The sequence below is a fragment of the Pseudorasbora parva genome, chromosome 9 (assembly GCF_024679245.1).
Source record: "Pseudorasbora parva isolate DD20220531a chromosome 9, ASM2467924v1, whole genome shotgun sequence".
In the NCBI taxonomy this organism is placed as follows: Eukaryota; Metazoa; Chordata; class Actinopteri; order Cypriniformes; family Gobionidae; genus Pseudorasbora; species Pseudorasbora parva.
In genome coordinates, this window is record NC_090180.1 from 2,984,097 (window position 1) to 3,003,109 (window position 19,013).

General features: G+C 36.8%; 1 protein-coding gene across 1 annotated transcript in view; it reads left to right on the forward strand.

Moving 5' to 3' along the window:
• eif2b3 (eukaryotic translation initiation factor 2B, subunit 3 gamma) overlaps positions 1 to 19,013 on the forward strand; it is an 88,466-nt gene that overhangs the window by 19,119 nt on the left and 50,334 nt on the right. The window contains exons 4-5 of the mRNA XM_067452989.1: positions 7,738 to 7,897; positions 12,728 to 12,839. Coding sequence (XP_067309090.1) covers positions 7,738 to 7,897; positions 12,728 to 12,839 — 272 coding nt within the window. The remainder of the gene's footprint in view (positions 1 to 7,737; positions 7,898 to 12,727; positions 12,840 to 19,013) is intronic.

A 19,013-nucleotide genomic window follows, 5' to 3' on the forward strand; every position in this document is an offset into this window, starting at 1 on the left:
TAGAATCATGGTAAATCATACTAGAATGTGGTAAATCATGGTAAACTATGCTAGAATCATGGTAAATCATACTAGAATGTGGTAAATCATGGTAAACTATGGTAAATTGTAATAGAATCATGGTAAATGAAAGTGAGCCAATGAGTGTTTCTCTGCTGCCACCTGCTGGTGAAATTAGTCATTTTGTTCCATAATTCATATTTAGACTTTATAAAGTCACTATTATAACATTTAAAATCACATTTTGTCAGTTCATCATTTAATTTCACCTGCCCTCAATTTGATTATTTTACTGTTTAAAGGCCTTAAATGCTTGAACCTCGCTCAAATGCTGCTTGCAGCTTTAAATTGTAATTATTTATTTTATAAAGTGCCTTTAAATGTACATCTCAAAGCGCTTTACAGAAACAGATAAGACAAAGTACACAATACGTGCATGAGAGAAAAAATAATAAAAGCGCAAAATAATATAAAATGAAAAACTATATAAATATATAGAAATGTTCAATTAAAAAAAAAAAAAAAAAAAAAAAATATATATATATATATATATATATATATATATATATATATATATATATATATATATATATATATATATCTATATATATATATATATCTATATATATATATCTATATATCTATATATATATATATATATATATATATATATATATATATATATATATATATATATATATATATATATATATATCTCTCTCTCTCTCATATATATATATATATATGAGAGAGAGAGAGATATTAGTGCCTGTGGGGATCAGTTGAATGAAGCATCTATATATATATCTATATATATATATATATATATATATATATATATATATATATATATATATATATATATATATATATATGATCACGCCGGTATTTTGACCTTCTTTGACGGAAGTAATGGCGCTGGGAATACTGGATGAGATTCGTCTGAAATGAGGTAAAAAATAACACAAATACTGTTGGGTTTCTCTCAGAAAGCGATCGTTTCGTGTCTTAAGACATCAATGTGTCTCCACGAGCCAAAGGGTTTAATATGGATTCGTATGTCTGTGTGTTTTTTACTCTCATAGAAATACACCCATTGACAGGCATTATCCGAGCAACGGTTGAGTTAAAAATCTTCATTTGTGTTCGACTGAAGAAACAAACACACCTATGATGCCCTGGGGGTCAGCAGATAAACATCACACTCTCATTTTTGGGTGAACTATCCCTTTAACAAGTGTCTGTAGTGGCAGTTCTCCTTCCCTTCCTTTTTATTCCCTCTTATCCTGTCCTCCACCCTAATTTCCCGACTCTTCCTCTGCTCTTGGGTGGTCTCACCTGGCTAACCCAGAGGGCAGCCAAGCAGAACTGGAAGTGTGTGTGTGGCCTGACCTCCATGTGCCTTTCCTCTAGTGCAGCGCAGATCCACGGCCCACTGAAAAAGGCCCAGATTCAGGCTCAGATGATCCAACAGCTGACTCTAGACCTTCAGAGGCTCAGCCACAGGCCGCTGATCCAGCCTTCCTACAAGAAGGCATGGCCGTTGTCAGGCATTTGGCCACTTGTCGAGTCTCTTCAAAAATAGAAACCCCAACTGAGAAATGCTAAGTGGTTAGAGCTGCAGCGACATATCGATTTACTTGGGTGGTTTACGATGGGTGGGCTGGCATTGGTCGCATTTTTCACGTTTCATCCCCGTGCATTCCTGGTTGACTGTAAAGTCATGGTAGTAATAATAATAATAATAATAAAAAACATTTATTTCAATTATTAACAATTATTATTTTATTTTAAGCAAAAACTCTCTTAATTTTGAGTTATTTTTCCCCAAAACAAGACTGAAAGTCATTTTTGCTTGTCTAGTAAATGTTTCTTAATGTAAGAGTTTTTAGATAGTTTGACTAGAAACAGGACAAAAATACTACAAGTAAGAATTTTTTGCAGTGTGAATAAAATGCAGCTTAGAGGGAACATTGACTGGTATCCATTGTGTTTTTTAGACCCCAGTGACGTTCAATAAATGAGCAAAACGAGTATAATCATTCTTCAAAATATCTTCTGTAAAGGAACAAAAGTCATATGAGTTTGAAACAACATGAACGTGAGTCAGAATTGTTGTTTTTGTGGGATCAGCTCCTTTGATTCAGTGAATGGGAAAACTATGTCTAAAAAGTTTCCATTTTGTTCTAATTCTGGAATATGAGGAATGGATTTTGTCTTAAAATCTCACATTTGCCACCGTTTGATCTTCTGTTTCAGTCGGACAGGTGGTTTGTTCCCTTTACTCAACACTTGCTGTCCTCCTACTTTCAACTTTTGCTTGACTTGCTCGAAATGTGCACCCACAGAAAAGAGATATTTGCAGACCAAACATCTAAGAGGGACTTAAGAGGACATAAAATGATTAAATAAAAGATCTTATTGTCAAAGACAGTTTTTTTTTGTCTCTGAAGATGCATGGTTTTGGTAAACCTGGATATATGTGGTAGCCCAATTTTAAAACTGTCTTTTTTATAGACCTGTAAAATGTATGTAATTACTATACAAAAATGAATGTAAATTTGTATTTCTCTTAAAAAACTTAAAAAAAAAAAAATCCTTATGATAAAATTTGTAACAAGTAAACTACAAACAACTGATATAATTGTAAATATTTTAATTGCATTCAGAAATTATGTAACATTCTATGGACATCTGTTCATTTTCTGTATGATCTTCTTTGAACAAAGAATGACAAATAATGTCGTAATGTTGTTTCTTACTTTAGTTTTAGAAATTTAGTTTTAGTCTAAATATCTTATACGTTCTAATATTCTTAAATCAAGATGCATTTACTATATAAGTAAGATGACAGCATATATTTTTCCTTGTTTTGTTGAAAATAATATCAAAATGAAGTGAGTTTTTGCTTAAAACAGGCACAATGATCTGCCAATGGGGTGAGAAAAATAATCTTGTTTCTGATTGAAATCTTGTTTCTTGTTTCCGTCCCAAACAGAAATAAGATTATTTTTCTCACCCCATTGGCAGATCATTTTGCCTGTTTTAAGCAAAAACTCATTTTGATATTTTCCCCCAGAAAACAAATAAAAATATCTTTTTTTTATCGTCGTTTTATTTTTATTTTTTTAGTAAATGCATCTTGATTTAAGTAAGCAAGCAAATGATGACACAATTTTCATTTTAAAGTGAACTATCCCTTTAAGACTTGCACAGATCCAGTTTCCTCAACTGTATACGTTCACTAAAGTCATCCTGACTGTGTTTACCTGAATACTCACCACCAGTATGCATTTTTACATATTTTTGACCATTCGAACCCCAAACCCAAAAATCAGCCAAAGAACTGAATGGCGATCGCATGTTGTCTGCAAGGCGTGTGTGCGTTTTGTGACATATGAGGACACAAATGTGTATTATGACATGGGTATGACACAGGTATTAAATGGACTGCATTTATATAGCGCTTTTAACAGACCCTATGGCCATCCAAAGCGCTTTACATTTTTGCCTCACATTCACCCATTCATACACCGACGGCGGTGTCAGCCATGCAAGGCAGACACTTGGTCAGGTGGAACCGGGGATCGAACCACCAACCTTTCGGTTTGTAGACAACTAACATGAACCACTGAGCCACTGCCTCTCCTATTTCAGGAGAGGGTGAAATATGAGGACATTACCCATGTCCCCATTTTTCAAAATGCTTATAAATCATACAGGAGGAGTTTTTTTTAGAAAGTAAAAATGTAGAATGTTTCCTGTGATGGGTAGGGTGTGTGCGTGTGCGTGTGCGTGTGCCTGTGCCTGTGCCTGTGTGAGAGTGAGAGTGTGTGAGAGTGAGAGTGTGCAAATGTGTGATAGGTAGGTTTAGGGGTAGGGGCAGTGTAAGGGGATAGAAAATACTGCTTGTACAGTATAAAAACCATTATGCCAATGGAATGTCCCCATATGTCACAAAAACAAATGTACGTGTGTGTGTGTGTGTGTGTTTGCGCGCTTCAGGTCAGAGTCCGGCTCGAGCATGTCCTGTTTTGCGCTTTATTCTCTCATGTCATGTGCTTGCGCGTATATATTTACCTCTTCTGCTTCCAATGTTTATTGAACGGTGGAAGCAGAACTCCGCACTATCTGCGTTATCTGGTAACATTCATTAGGAAATGATGCTTGAATTTTTACATCGACATCAAAATTATTGCCATATTATCTCTCATATTCGACATATCACCCAGCCATAGTCAATAGAGAGGGGTTGTTCTCCTTCCTCAGTAGCACAGTTAGCTCATTCTAAACACACAGCGCTGCGCACCCTGTTATCTTTTGAGCATGTGTGCTCCGGTGGCTCATATGGGCCTTCTGCCCTAGGGCCAGACTAAGAGAACCAGAACTGTATCGGAGGGGAGCGTCACGCCAAGCCTCTCCCTGGGCCTCCCCAATGAGGCATGCATGTTTATTTATCCACAGGCCTGAAATGGACAGACCAGATGGGAACCAGACAACTCAAACAGAAACAATGGCAAAGGCGAGCAGGATTTATCACTAGACTCCCCTCCATGCCTGCGCTCACTCATACACACACTTACACACACGTGTGCACAGAGCACAGTGCTTATTTGAAAGATTGGGTCATTCTCATATCATTATACATTTTTGTATTTATTTAAATTTTCTGACCATGAGTCTATAATTGTGACCCTGGATCACAAAACCAGTTGTGCGTCTCACTGGTATATCTGCACTGTAAAACATTTTTGTTGGTTTAAAGCTCCACTGTGTGATATTTTCCCCCATCTAGCGGTGTAAAGGTATATGACCATCCAGTGAATATTAGTTTCTGTTCCTCTCAATTCCGATTTAGTTTTAACTCCTACGGTGGCCGATTTAGTCCAAGATTAACATGGCTTCCAGTTCGACCTCGTTCATGAGTGCCATCGAGTGTTAAAACGCGAAAAAAGCGAAGCTTGAATTTACGGGTATGTCCCTCTTTGGCTAATGTACTTTCAAGATGGAGGGGCAACATGGCGACCGGCATGCGAACCCCTCACCCGTATGTGTTTTCAATGGCATATTATAAACAGTATTTCAATGGCATACTATCACGAGAATTTTTTATTACTTGAAAGAAGTAAATATACATTAATGAGCACGTATATTTTTGAAAGAACTAAGTGTTTTTAGCTAAGAATAAACTAAAAAAGTTACACAGTGTAGCTTTAACTTAAAAAAGTTAGTAAACTGGTTGCCTTAACATTTTGAGTTTATTGAAATAAAAAATTTGAGTTGAAACAATGAAGGAAATTTGTTTAATAAAAAGAAACTCAGAATATTATTGTATCTGAATCACATAAAACATTGATAAATCATGAAAATAGCACTATTTGGCATGTTTCACTGCATCATCAGAAATAAAACACACACATTACCCAATATGCTTACAAAATCGTTTTAATAATATTTTAATAAAGGTTGTCGAATCTCAAAAAACGTTCATTGTATTAACTCAAATTTTTAATTTCAATGAACTCAAAATTTTAAGGCAACTTTAAAAAAAAAAAAATATTTACAGTGTGTGGTAATAGCCAAAAATACATCGTTATGGTCAAAAATTATAAATTTTTCTATGCCAAAAATCATTAGGATATTAAGATCTCTTGTACATTTCCTACCATAAATATATCAGAAATGTATTAGTAGTAGTAATGTGCATCGCTAAGGACTTCATTTGGACAATTTAAATGGAGATTTTTTCAATATTTCAGATGATGTAAAAATTTCAGTTTCAAAAAATGTATCTTTAATACCATCCAGGGTCACATACAGTCCATAGACGTGTCGGTTTGCTCTGAAGCATTGTGACAGTGTTTGCATTGGCAAGAACGTATCACATTTTCCGATTGTTGTTTTAAGAGAACAACATAACAGTAAGTAGTCAGTAGTCTGTTGGGCTAAAATAGCATATAACAGCCTAGAAAGTTGAGGTAATATGTCTGAGGTGTGAAATATTGACCTGAGCCATGGCAGGATAAATCTAACAAGATGTTAATGTGCTGATGGTAGTCTGTTCAGGTGAAACCGACCCAAATCGGCTATAAAAATAACCGTACCAAGCTTATTTTAAGCACGCAGCACAGTTGAGCTTCCTTTTCCCCCCCCATGCCTAGTGCCATGTATCTTCCATTTTCTAGAGCAGTTCCAGCTTCTATAATTGTATTTATTTGATTTGTTTTGTTTGTTTTAGTTATTCCTTTTTCATCTGTGAATCTCTTTTCCATCTTTATTGTTTCAGGCACAAGTTGTCTTGTCTGCAATGATATACAGTACAGGGCAGAAGTTTGGACACATTAGTATTTGTAATGTTTTTGAAAGAAGTTTCTTCTGCTCATCAAGTCTGCATTTATTTGATCAAAAATACAGAAAAAAATGTAATGTTGTGATTATATTATTACAATTTAAAATAATTGGTTTTCAATGTATTCTACTTTAAATGATGATTTATTTCTGTGATCAGAGCTGAATGTTCAGGATGGTTCCTCCAGTCTTCAGTGATCATGATCCTTCAGAAATCATTCTCATTATGAGTGTTGGAAACAGTTCTGCTGCTTCATATTTTTTCATAACCTGTGATACTTTTTTATAATACTTTGATGAATAAAAAGAAAAGAAAAAAGAAGCAGATGTTTTAAAAATAGAACTATTTTGTAACAGCAATATACACTACAGGTCAGTAATTTGGGGTCAATCTTTTTTTCTTTCTTTTTTGGAATAAATCAATAATTTTATTCAGCAAGGATGTGTTAAATTTATAAAAATTGATAGTAAAGGAGATTTCTATTATTTGAAAATATGTTTTTATTTTGAATAAATGCAGTTCTTTTGAATCTTTTATTCATCAGATATATTAGTCAGCAGAACTGTCTCCAACACTCATAATGAATCCTCATCTGAGAATGATTTCTGAAGGATCATGATCACTGAAGACTGGAGGAACCATCCTGAACATTCAGCTCTCATCACAGAAATAAATCATCATTTAAAGTAGAATAAATGGAAAACCAAATACTTTAAATTTTAATAATATATCACATTTTTTTCTGTATTTATGATCAAATAAATGCTGGGTTGATGCGCAGAAGAAACTTCTTTCAAAAACATTACAAATAGTAATGCGTCCAAACTTTTGGCCTGTACTGTATCTAGCGTGTTACCTAGAATATGTATATGTATGAATATTTTCCTCTCTGACCATTTAAAGTGTGTAATGGAAGTGTGTGGAGTTTTCAACTGGCCCACGTCTGCATTTCCAAGGCAAATATCCTATCACAAGCTGAGCTTCCATCCATACGGGAAGCAAATCTTTTCAAAGTTCGCAAAAATAAAAGTGAATTCGGTGTTTCCATCAAGTTGTTCGAGTAGCGGTGGTTTTGGCAACCTAGTAACAGTAAATAAAACGCCACCACCCGAAACAGCATGTAGTATGTCTGTATAGTATATGAAACTCTGTATCTGTAGTGAATACTTGGAAAAACTTGCCCACTGGCACAAAAGAAAATTTTTATTCAAGTATTTTAACATTTAACCCAACTGATGATTTAAAATCTGAAAGTAATCATTCTAATTATGTGTAGAGAACATATGGGCCTTCCAGTGGACATTATAATCAAATTGTGGCTGGAAAAGCTGGATTGTTCTTTCTTGATGCTGGTTTAAATAGGATTTGTCTCTCTTTCTCTCCCACAGACAGACATCTTGGTGCTGAGCTGTGATTTGATAACGGATGTGGCCCTACATGAGGTTGTCGACCTCTTTCGTGCACACAACGCCACCCTGTCGATGCTCATGAGCAAAGTGCATGAATTCACAGAGACGGTCCCTGGCCAAAAGGGCAAGAAGAAAGGAGGTACTATCACTCACACAGATGTGATTGGAAAAAGACATAGTGGTTTTGAATACCAAACTACTATTTATTGACCATTTCCTCATTCACTAATGTGAACTGATAATGCATCCCAATGGCCAGTATTATTTTGCATTCCTCCAGATCTTTTGGGTTTTTGACTGGCCATCTGTCTTAAAGGGATAGTTCACCCATAATTAAAATTAGCCCATGAGTTACTCTCCCTCAAGTCATTCTAGGTGTATATGACTTTCTTCTTTCAGACAAATACAGTCAGAGTTATATTTAAAAATATAATTGCTCTTCTAAGCTTTATAATGGCAGTGAATGGCTGTCCTGATTTTGAAGTCCAAAAAAGTGCATCTATCCATCATAAAAGTACATCTATTGATCATTAAAGTGCATCTATCATCATAAAAGTGTGTCTATCCATCATAAAAGTACATCTATTGATCATTAAAGTGCATCTATCATCATAAAAGTGTGTCTATCCATCATAAAAGTACATCTATTGATCATTAAAGTGCATCTATCATCATAAAAGTGCATCCATCCATCATAAAAGTACATCTATTGATCATTAAAGTGCATCTATCATCATAAAAGTGCATCCATCCATCATAAAAGTGCATCTGTCCACCATAAAAGTGCATCCATCCATCATAAAATTGCATCCATCCATCATAAAATTGCATCTATCCATCATTAAAGTGCATCCATCCATCATAAAATTGCATCCATCCATCATAAGTGCATCTATCATCATAAAAGTGCATCTATCCATTATAAAAGTGCATCTATCATCATACAATTGTGTCTGTCCATCATAAAAGTGCATCTATCATCATAAAAGTGCATCTATCCATCATAAAAGTGCATCTATCCATCATAAAAGTGCATCCGTCCATCATAAAAGTGCATCCGTCCATCATAAAAGTGCATCCGTCCAGTGCATCTGTCCATCATAAAAGTGCATCTATCCATCATAAAAGTGCATCCGTCCATCATAAAAGTGCATCTATCCATCATAAAAGTGCATCCGTCCATCATAAAAGTGCATCTGTCCATCATAAAAGTGCATCCGTCCATCATAAAAGTGCATCTATCCATCATAAAAGTGCATCCGTCCATCATAAAAGTGCATCCGTCCATCATAAAAGTGCATCCGTCCATCATAAAAGTGCATCCGTCCATCATAAAAGTGCATCCGTCCATCATAAAAGTGCATCTGTCCATCATAAAAGTGCATCTATCCATCATAAAAGTGCATCCGTCCATCATAAAAGTGCATCTATCCATTATAAAAGTGCATCTATCATCATAAAAGTGCATCCGTCCATCATAAAAGTGCATCTATCCATCATAAAAGTGCATCCATCCATCATAAAAGTGCATCTATCATCATAAAAGTGCATCCGTCCATCATAAAAGTGCATCTATCATCATAAAAGTGCATCTATCATCATAAAAGTGCATCTATCATCATAAAAGTGCATCCGTCCATCATAAAAGTGCATCTATCCATCATAAAAGTGCATCCGTCCATCATAAAAGTGCATCCGTCCATCATAAAAGTGCATCCGTCCATCATAAAAGTGCATCCGTCCATCATAAAAGTGCATCTGTCCATCATAAAAGTGCATCTATCCATCATAAAAGTGCATCCGTCCATCATAAAAGTGCATCTATCCATTATAAAAGTGCATCCGTCCATCATAAAAGTGCATCTATCATCATAAAAGTGCATCCGTCCATCATAAAAGTGCATCTGTCCATCATAAAAGTGCATCTATCATCATAAAAGTGCATCTGTCCATCATAAAAGTGCATCTATCATCATAAAAGTGCATCCGTCCATCATAAAAGTGCATCTGTCCATCATAAAAGTGCATCTATCCATCATAAAAGTGCATCCGTCCATCATAAAAGTGCATCTATCATCATAAAAGTGCATCCGTCCATCATAAAAGTGCATCTGTCCATCATAAAAGTGCATCTATCATCATAAAAGTGCATCTGTCCATCATAAAAGTGCATCTATCATCATAAAAGTGCATCCGTCCATCATAAAAGTGCATCTGTCCATCATAAAAGTGCATCTATCATCATAAAAGTGCATCTGTCCATCATAAAAGTGCATCTATCATCATAAAAGTGCATCCGTCCATCATAAAAGTGCATCTGTCCATCATAAAAGTGCATCTATCATCATAAAAGTGCATCCGTCCATCATAAAAGTGCATCTATCCATTATAAAATTGCATCCATCCATCATAAAAGTGCATCCATCCATCATAAAAGTGCATCCGTCCATCATAAAAGTGCATCTGTCCATCATAAAAGTGCATCTATCATCATAAAAGTGCATCCGTCCATCATAAAAGTGCATCTGTCCATCATAAAAGTGCATCTATCATCATAAAGGTGCATCTATCCATCATAAAAGTGTATTTATCCATCATTTAAGTGCATCCATCTATCATAAAAGGGCATCTATCATCATAAAATTGTGTCTATCCATCATAAAAGTGCATCTGTCCATCATAAAAGTGCATCCGTCCATCATAAAAGTGTGTCTATGCATCATAAAAGTGCATCTATCCATCATAAAAGTGCATCCATCCATCATAAAAGTGCATCTATCAATCATAAAAGTGCATCTATCCATCATAAAAGTGCATCAAAATCTCGAACCCAAATCACTGCCATTATAAAGCTTGGAAGAGCCAAAATAAGTTTAAATAAAACTCTGAATGTATTCATCTGAAAGAAGCAAGTCATATACACCTAGGATGATTTGAGAAAAAAAAAAAAAAAAAATTGTGTATTGTGCTAATTAATTGAGATTTCTTACAGGTTTTTGGCCTTGTCTGTTCCGTTGCTTCTATTACTCTCCCCTTTTTTGTAAGTCGCTTTGGATAAAAGCGTCTGCTAAATGATTAAATGTAAATGTGAGGGAGAGTAAATCATGGGTTAATTAAATTTTTGGGTGAACTGTCCCTTTAAGCCAAAATACAGACTAAATGACCATACCAGGGGCGAGGCTACATAAGGGCCAGGGTGGCACTGGCCCACTCAGATTGACGGCTGGCCCACCCAATCAGAACAGACAAAAAAAAAAAAAAAAAAATTGGGATAGCAGAAAGAATATGCCTATGTGACAACACAAATCACTTAAACACGTACAAAAAGTTTCATTAAAAAATAGGGCTGTCAAATATGTTAATAACGCGTTAACGCAAATTCATTTTAACAGCACTAAATTTATTAACGCAGCGCGCATTTTCTGTTTGATCCGTGGCATAGCCCGTAGTTGGAAAAAGTGAGAGCAGTCAGACGCAAAGGATGCAGCAGCAAACATTAATAGGGAAAGAAAAGGGTTGACATTAATATTCTACACCAAAAGTGCAGTTATTGCCTACATAAACTACCACGTAAGCTACCACATTTTTTGTTTAACTTTTACTAGACTTCAGAAAGAAAAGTGCGTTTTTTTCACAGCTCATGTCTGAGGTAAATCATTAACACCATCACCGCTTACAGTACACCTGTTTTATTGAACTAAATACATTACAATCGGCTAAAACGAATGCACAGGTTACTTTCCTGAACAAGCGCGCTCCCGAGTCCGTGTTCTTCACACTGTCCACGTAAATCGCAGCCCAGTTCGGTGCGCACACGCAAAATACCGGCAGTTCAATGGGGAGCGCGCGTCTCTTAAAGGGGCCGCACTATATTCCTACTCGTGGAGTATGGACCTCCTCCGGGTGTGGTGTGGTTCTGGTGCGCTCACTGGTACACATTACCAATTTTTCATAGGAACTGTGCCCTGCTCTGAATTAAACTTCCAATGTAAAAACTCCCTTTATATTCTTAAAATGAGAGAAATCACTAATGACACTTAATTTTAAAGTTTAGGCTTAAGAGACATGAATAATTTCTTAGATAAACATCTATGACCTTTGATACGTCTAATCTTCATGCTGTATTGATTATTATTGAATAAGTATGGTTTCACTAATAATAAATGTACATTTGCATAAAGCATGCATATTTGTCCATACTCATGTTGATTAGAGTATTAAAAACTTAATTTTAGATTTACATTTGCTAAAAATGTGCGATTAAATTAGGATTAATCGCAAGTTCGCTCATGACAATCATGCAATTAATAGCGATTAAATATTTTAATCGATTGACAGCCCTTTTAAAAAAATAATTACGGTAGAGCGAAAACATTTTCATATAACTGCCTTATTGCAACAGCCAATCAATAAGCTTAGTAGTAATGTTTAGCCAATCGCGTATTGTTGAGGGGATGGGAAGATGAGTTTACATCTGCTAGTGAAATAAACTTTTAACACGGGCCACGATGCATAACACAAGACGAAATTCTCACAGGTTAAGCTGCAAATACATGTTTGATAACAGTTATACTGAGTTGCATTAGTGACAAGAACTGGTTATTCCATTTTAAAATGAACCCAATTACTGAACACTGATGTCTTGTTACAGTGGTCATATAGCAGCACAATATCTATATTTGTCTTCCTTGCAATAGGCTTTGTAGCTGCTTGTTATAAATAAATTTTGTATATATGAATTATATGAATTTGTTGGCAAAAAATAAATCATATATAGCTTATATTTACTGTCAAGTGATTTTGTCCCATATTGTTAAATTTGTGTAATTTGAGAGTAGTCATTGAGGTCCACCCTATTCCACCAAGGTCCACTCAGTTAAAAATGTCTGGCCTCGCCACTGGACCATACTATATCACAGTAGTATTTTACGAGTTCGCTTTGACAGATTGTATTTGTGCCCTATGGCAGGAGAACAGAGGGACTTTGTGGGTGTGGACGTCACAGGAAAACGGCTTCTGTTCATGGCCAATGAGGCAGACCTGGAAGAAGGCCTTGTTCTCCGGAAGTCTATCATGCGCAAGTAAGTGTCAACATCACTTTAGGACTGCATTTAAGTCCACTTTTATATGCCCTACTATCTCGTTCACTCAAATGTATGTAATTTCTTGCATTATTACTGGCTGGAACACTTGCAATGGGTTTAAGTGGGATAGTGTAATTTGTTTATTATATTATTGGTTCCAAATGTTAATAATCAGAACAATTTGAGATATTGAGCTAGCCTTTAAATTAAAAAAAATAGTTAGCTGTGTTTCCACTGTCACTTTCGGGGCTTTCTCAAGGTCAACGGCAAGTGTGTTTTGGTCAGCCAAATACCTTGGTCCAAAGTGGGCCAGCTTAGACTTGAGGAAGGGTTGCGAACAAAAGTGAAAAGAAATATTTAAATGCTATGCAAAAGCCATTGCGCTAACCATTACCATAGTAAACGTGGTAAATACGACCGCTTAAAGGGATACTTCACCGCTTTTTCATATTAAACGATGTTATTCCTTAACTAAAGCAAGTTGATACATCCCTCTCTCATCTGAGTATGTGCTCTTAATCTCTCTGACGTGCAGTGATGATCTGATAGCATTTAGCTTAGCCCACTAAGCCCAGTTCATTCACTATGGTACCAAACAGAGATCAAGTTAGAAGCGACCAAACACCTTCTTCTGAGAGTACTTCGACTCGGCACAGTAAAAACGCACGCCTGAAAAATCTTCCCTCACATCTCCCCCTCTCCCTTTATTGACAGAAATGAGAGAGGGAGGGCGAGACGTGAGGAAGGATTTTTCAGGCGTGAGTTTTTACTGCGCCGAGTCGAAGTACTCTCAGAAGTGCTATTCCGCCATACATTATAGTTCTCCTTTTTAATCCGCTTAGAAAAGCGTCACGTTTTATTTTATGTCACCATACTTGATCGTTCAGCTATTGGTGTAACTGTATTTAAATTGGGAACACGTGGAGCTGTTTGGTCGCTTCTTGATCTCTGTTTGGTACCATAGTGAATGACCTGGGCTTAGTGGGCTAAGCTAAATGCTATCAGATCGTCACCGCACGTCAGAGAGATTAAGAGCACGCACTCAGATGAGAGAGGGATGTATCAACTCGCTTTAGTTAAAGGGGTACTTCAGCGCTGGGAAGATGAATCTGTATTTAAACTGGGTCATCAATGTAGTAGAAATGTGCAATTATTGTTGAATTTGTTGCCTTCTAGACTGGGGATGAAAGACTACAATTCCCAGAATGCTTCGCTGCCCTGTGAGGCCATTCCCAAAGCCATCTACCTACTTGATTACTGTGACTAAGTTGGAGAAGACATTACAATTAAAAACTGAACGTGTGTGTTCAATATAATGAGTGAGTCACCGCGCGAGTATCACAGCACTGAGCACTAACTGCAGGAGTGAGATAAATGAGCTGATGAGCTCTCGTGATGAGAGCTGAGGTAATCGCGACTACACTCGCGGCATACATTCACAACGAGTTCAGTCTGGCATGTTTTAGTTCATGCCTTTGCAAGCTTAACTTTCATAGAAATTAATTTGAGAAGTTATAAGACTTCCATTGCTCACCATAGCTCCGTTTAAATGAGTGCCTGTAGCTGAGCTGAGCTGTGAGTGCGATCTCCATCCCCATGAGCGGGTTCAAGACATGCGGAAATGGCTCCCTCTGCTGGCTGTAGTCTTCAGCCTTTGGCCAAACATTCCTCCTATGATGCAAACATTGTCAATTTCCGTCAGAGTAGGAAGTTTTCCAGAAATAAAATCCATAAATCTCTTGTCTCAGGGGGATATCAGGGGGGAAAGCACAATCATTTGAATATACTCCAGGGTTTCTACTGATACAAAGCCATATGCTAATCGCTGAAGTAACCCTTCAAGGGAATAACATAGCTTAATATGAAAAAGCGGTGAAGTATCCTTTTAAAGAGATCAGACATCCATGTAGGTTATTACAATTGTGTATTTATTTAAAAAATACATGTCTCGTCTGGCCCATTAACTCTGCAAGTGTATTGTGTAGCACCATGTAAAGCGACCTTGAGCTGTGGAAAGGCGCTATATAAATAAAACTACTACTTCTTCTTCGTCTCTTTATACCAGACGGTCTGATATCCATATTTAGCTCCGCATATGTCATCAAATAAAGCAGCTCTGGTTTTCTCTGAATGAAAATATTGGGACTGTCACTGGAGAGAGTGCTGAAGCTCCTCATGTCGTATTTTTTGGTGGAAAGGTTATGGAAATGATCATTCTTCTGTCTGGTGACTACAAATAAACAGAAACACGCGACGCGAGTGAATAAGTACGCAAGTCCTCTTTCTTTTGTGAAATACCGGTTAATGAGTCAAAATCACCAATTTAACCACTTTTTACACTCACTGAAGTTAGTTGAGCAGCGTGTGGGACATGCCAAAATCACATACATCCAATCACAGAAAATGGTATAAAATAAGAAAACGACATTTCACGAGACTTGTCATTGCACTTGTATGTGTGTAAATGTTTGGCCATTTATAATAAAGCCTCAGACGTTCATTATTTTTCATTATGTCCATGATGACGGAGCGATGCTGATGATGACGCCAAAGGTGTGGCTAATGTGTAAATGAAATTATTATGATCCATGTATCACTTATTATTGTAAAACTGTTGTAAAACATCGATGCTTGGGATTTAAATATTTAAGTAAATGACAGAAATGCCATCAAACGGATGCTTTTATCGTGTTGGGTTTGCGATCTCGCCGGTTTTGAGTGATTTCTTTCTGATTAGTTTTCTGATAAAACTTCCATTTTGTTGGTGAAATGGTGGGTTTGTGTGTGACGCAGAAAGGTGCGTTACTGGCGGGTAAAGCGCTGCAGAGCTTCTGGCCTGACGGTGGGAACATAGTGTGGTTTTGGGCTCGATGCTACAGGTCCGATGCAATTGGCCAATTGAAAGCCCTGTCTAAATACAATTTAAGAGGATCAATGATTCAGATCGCATGCCAAACTATCAATCTCCTGAAATCACGTGACATTGGCGATCCGAATCATGAATCAATACGCTGATTCATAACCATTTGAGTCTTTATTTGAGGTTGAAAACAAACCTGGAAGAGAAGACAATGCTGAATAAATTGTTGTTATTTTTTAAAGGGGGGGTGAAACACTCAGTTTCAGTCAGTGTCATGTCAATCTTGAGTACCTATAGAGTAGCATTGCATCCTGCATATCTCCGAAAAGTCTTTATTTTTTTTATAATTATATAAGAAAGATGCGCTGTTCCGAGTCTTTCCGAAAAAAGCCGAGCGGTGGGGGGCGTATCGTGTGGGCGGAGCTAAATAATGACGTGTGCTCGCTGCTGCTATTGTGTTGAGTGCGTCGTAAAGCTGTGTCATCCCTAAGAGCGGGAAAAACTTTATTCAAAATAAAAATATGGCTTTTAATCAGATACAGCCATACATCTATGATCCGGAATCAGACCCAGAGGCTGCAGTAGAACAGGAGCAGCAGCAAAAACGACTAGAGCAGGACGTCTCTATGTGGTACAAGTTATACACTAACTATATAATATGCTTAGCGGCTTGTGTTATTTACATATTTATACTTGAATTATATCGTCGTATTTTTGTCTTTGAAGGTGTACATGTGGGAAGTGCAGTTGTGCACGTGTGTGTTTACGCGTGGTTTGTGTAGACAATTGTAACGTTATTAAGCGGACTGGTTTTGCACGGCAGGCTAAGTTAGTGTTTACATAGAAAGACACGGAATAGTAGCACATTTGAATGAAGAAGCGCGCTTATTTAGTTCAACATATTTCCCCACTCTTTGTGTATTGTTGTTTGGAGTGCTTTTACAATACACAAACATAAAGTTACACATATAGTGGCCAGCTAAACAAATGTACACGCACTACACATCGCATGCTCCATTGATCAATTTCTATATATAGTAATATATATAGTAACTATACGTGATCATGTTTGGGCTACTTGATGAGCATAGGCAAAAACACAGATATTTGAAGCAGTCTCACTCACAGCCTGCGGTACTAACGTTGGGACCTTTATCGTTGGGACTGCTCCATCCTTCAGCATTAGGCGATTGGAAAATCCGGCATCAAGCTGGGCCTTGTTTATGAAACAGTCGGCACCGAAATGCAGCAAACAGATATAAACATTCGCGCAACTCAGTTGCTGATCCGGAAAAGCAAATTACATCCACTGTTGCCTTAACGCGGGGTTTTTGGGGAATCTGTGCAGGACTGTCTTGGTCTGGCAACCAAAAACGCACTTTTTTGATGTCATTGTTATGTGCACATCACCTGTCCAGCGCAGCCTACAAGCCAGCGCTTTGATGGGCGTAGCCTGTTACTTTCGCTCTCTCCCTCTCTCTCTCTCACGCGCTTCCGGTAGAATTGTCCGTAAGGCCCATACAAGGAAATTCCGCCCCCATTAACGTCAAAGGGGACGCATGATCGCAAAAAACTTGCCGAAACTTTTGACTAACCGGAAGTAGTATTTTTGAAATACTCCCATCAAACGTCCACCTTAACTTTTGAAACTTTGTCCATGTTTAGTATGGGATTCCATGTCTTTAACAGTGTAAAAAGATCAGTATGCATGAAACAGCATTTCACCCCCCCTTTAACTAAAATGTATTTTGGATGCTTCAAGAGATTCTCATTAACCCATTGATGTCTCATATGGACTACTGTGATGATGTTTTCATTCCCTTTCTGGACATGGACAGTATAGTGTGCATACACTTGCATACGCTCTCGGACTAAATATAAAATATCTTAAACTGTGTGTGAAGATGAACGGAGGTCTTACGGGTGTGGAACGACATTAGGGAGAGGAGTTAATGACATACATTTCATTTTAGGGTGAACTAACCCTTTAAGCATTAGTAGCTAGATTGCACATTAGGATACTTTAATATCTATATTAAGTTCACCACACTTCAGTTCAGGTTGTAAGCTGTAAGATGAGAAAGCCGTGAGGCAAATGGTATAGATGTGTCACTGAGGTGTAAATGACTCGCGCACAAACGAAGATCAGCTGCAGTTTTGTGACGCCTGTGCCGAACTGTAATTGGCAAAATAGCGTTCTGTCCATTTTAGGGTCATATCTGGTGACACAACGTCCTGTTTTTGGTTTGTTTAGATGTCTTTGGATTAAATATATAATAATTTTCCCAAAATTGTATTGAGAGGCTGTTCGAAATAAGAGAAAGTATAAATTAAGAGGAACTCATGTTTAAAAAAATAAGGTCAAGAACTATTATAAAAAATAGATTTATATCTGTCAATGGGGTAAACTTACGGAATAATTTAGAGATGGAATAAAAACAGTGTAATTCATTTTGTAAATTTAATAAAATGTTTAAAAACAAGGTAATAACTTATTATATTATAATATAAATAATTGGTGTATGCAATACTAAATTTATTGTAACAATATCTGAAATGTATAAATGATCTTTGTATTTATCTTTTTACATTCTGGGAAATTGTATATTTTGTACTAATCTAATCCATTAAAAAGAAGAAGGAAAAAAAGAAAGAAAAAAGGAATGACGCTCATTAGAGAAATATTATAAAGGATATGCATAATAAGCAGTGGCTTCTGCCTATACCCTTTTTGGTTATGTATGCTTTTTGTTATATTTCTTTGGCTATTTTATTTAAATATTTATATCTCTGTGTGTGTGTGCGTGTGTGCGTCCGTCCGTCCGTCCGTCCGTCCGTCCGTCTGTCCACCCGCTCCAGCGTTTAATCGCAGTTCATTTTTAATCACACCAAACCTACCAAGTGGGAACACACCCTTAAAAGAATAAAAGTGTTTTACAACTTTTTGCATGTATTCTGCATTTTTAACATGTCCAAAATTGCACCTTACTCATAGTAGACTCCATATATAACAAAGTAAATATCCTGATTAATGTGTAAAGTTTTTATAGAGATAAATTAAGTAATATTTAGCTGATCATGCGATTTCAATAAGGCAGCCACCATTGATTTATTATTAATAAAATGGCTCTTTTCATGCCACTGATATGACTGAAGACTTGTTTTAGTTATAGCCGCCCTAGTTACTCCCCCATATTTCCTCCTAGCCTTTTTAATGTTATCTGACGCTGTCATTTCGTTGTTTAAGACCTGATGTTGGCAAGGCTCCTCAGATTGTCAGCACCTTGCGTGGGGCCTGTAATTCGGGCTTT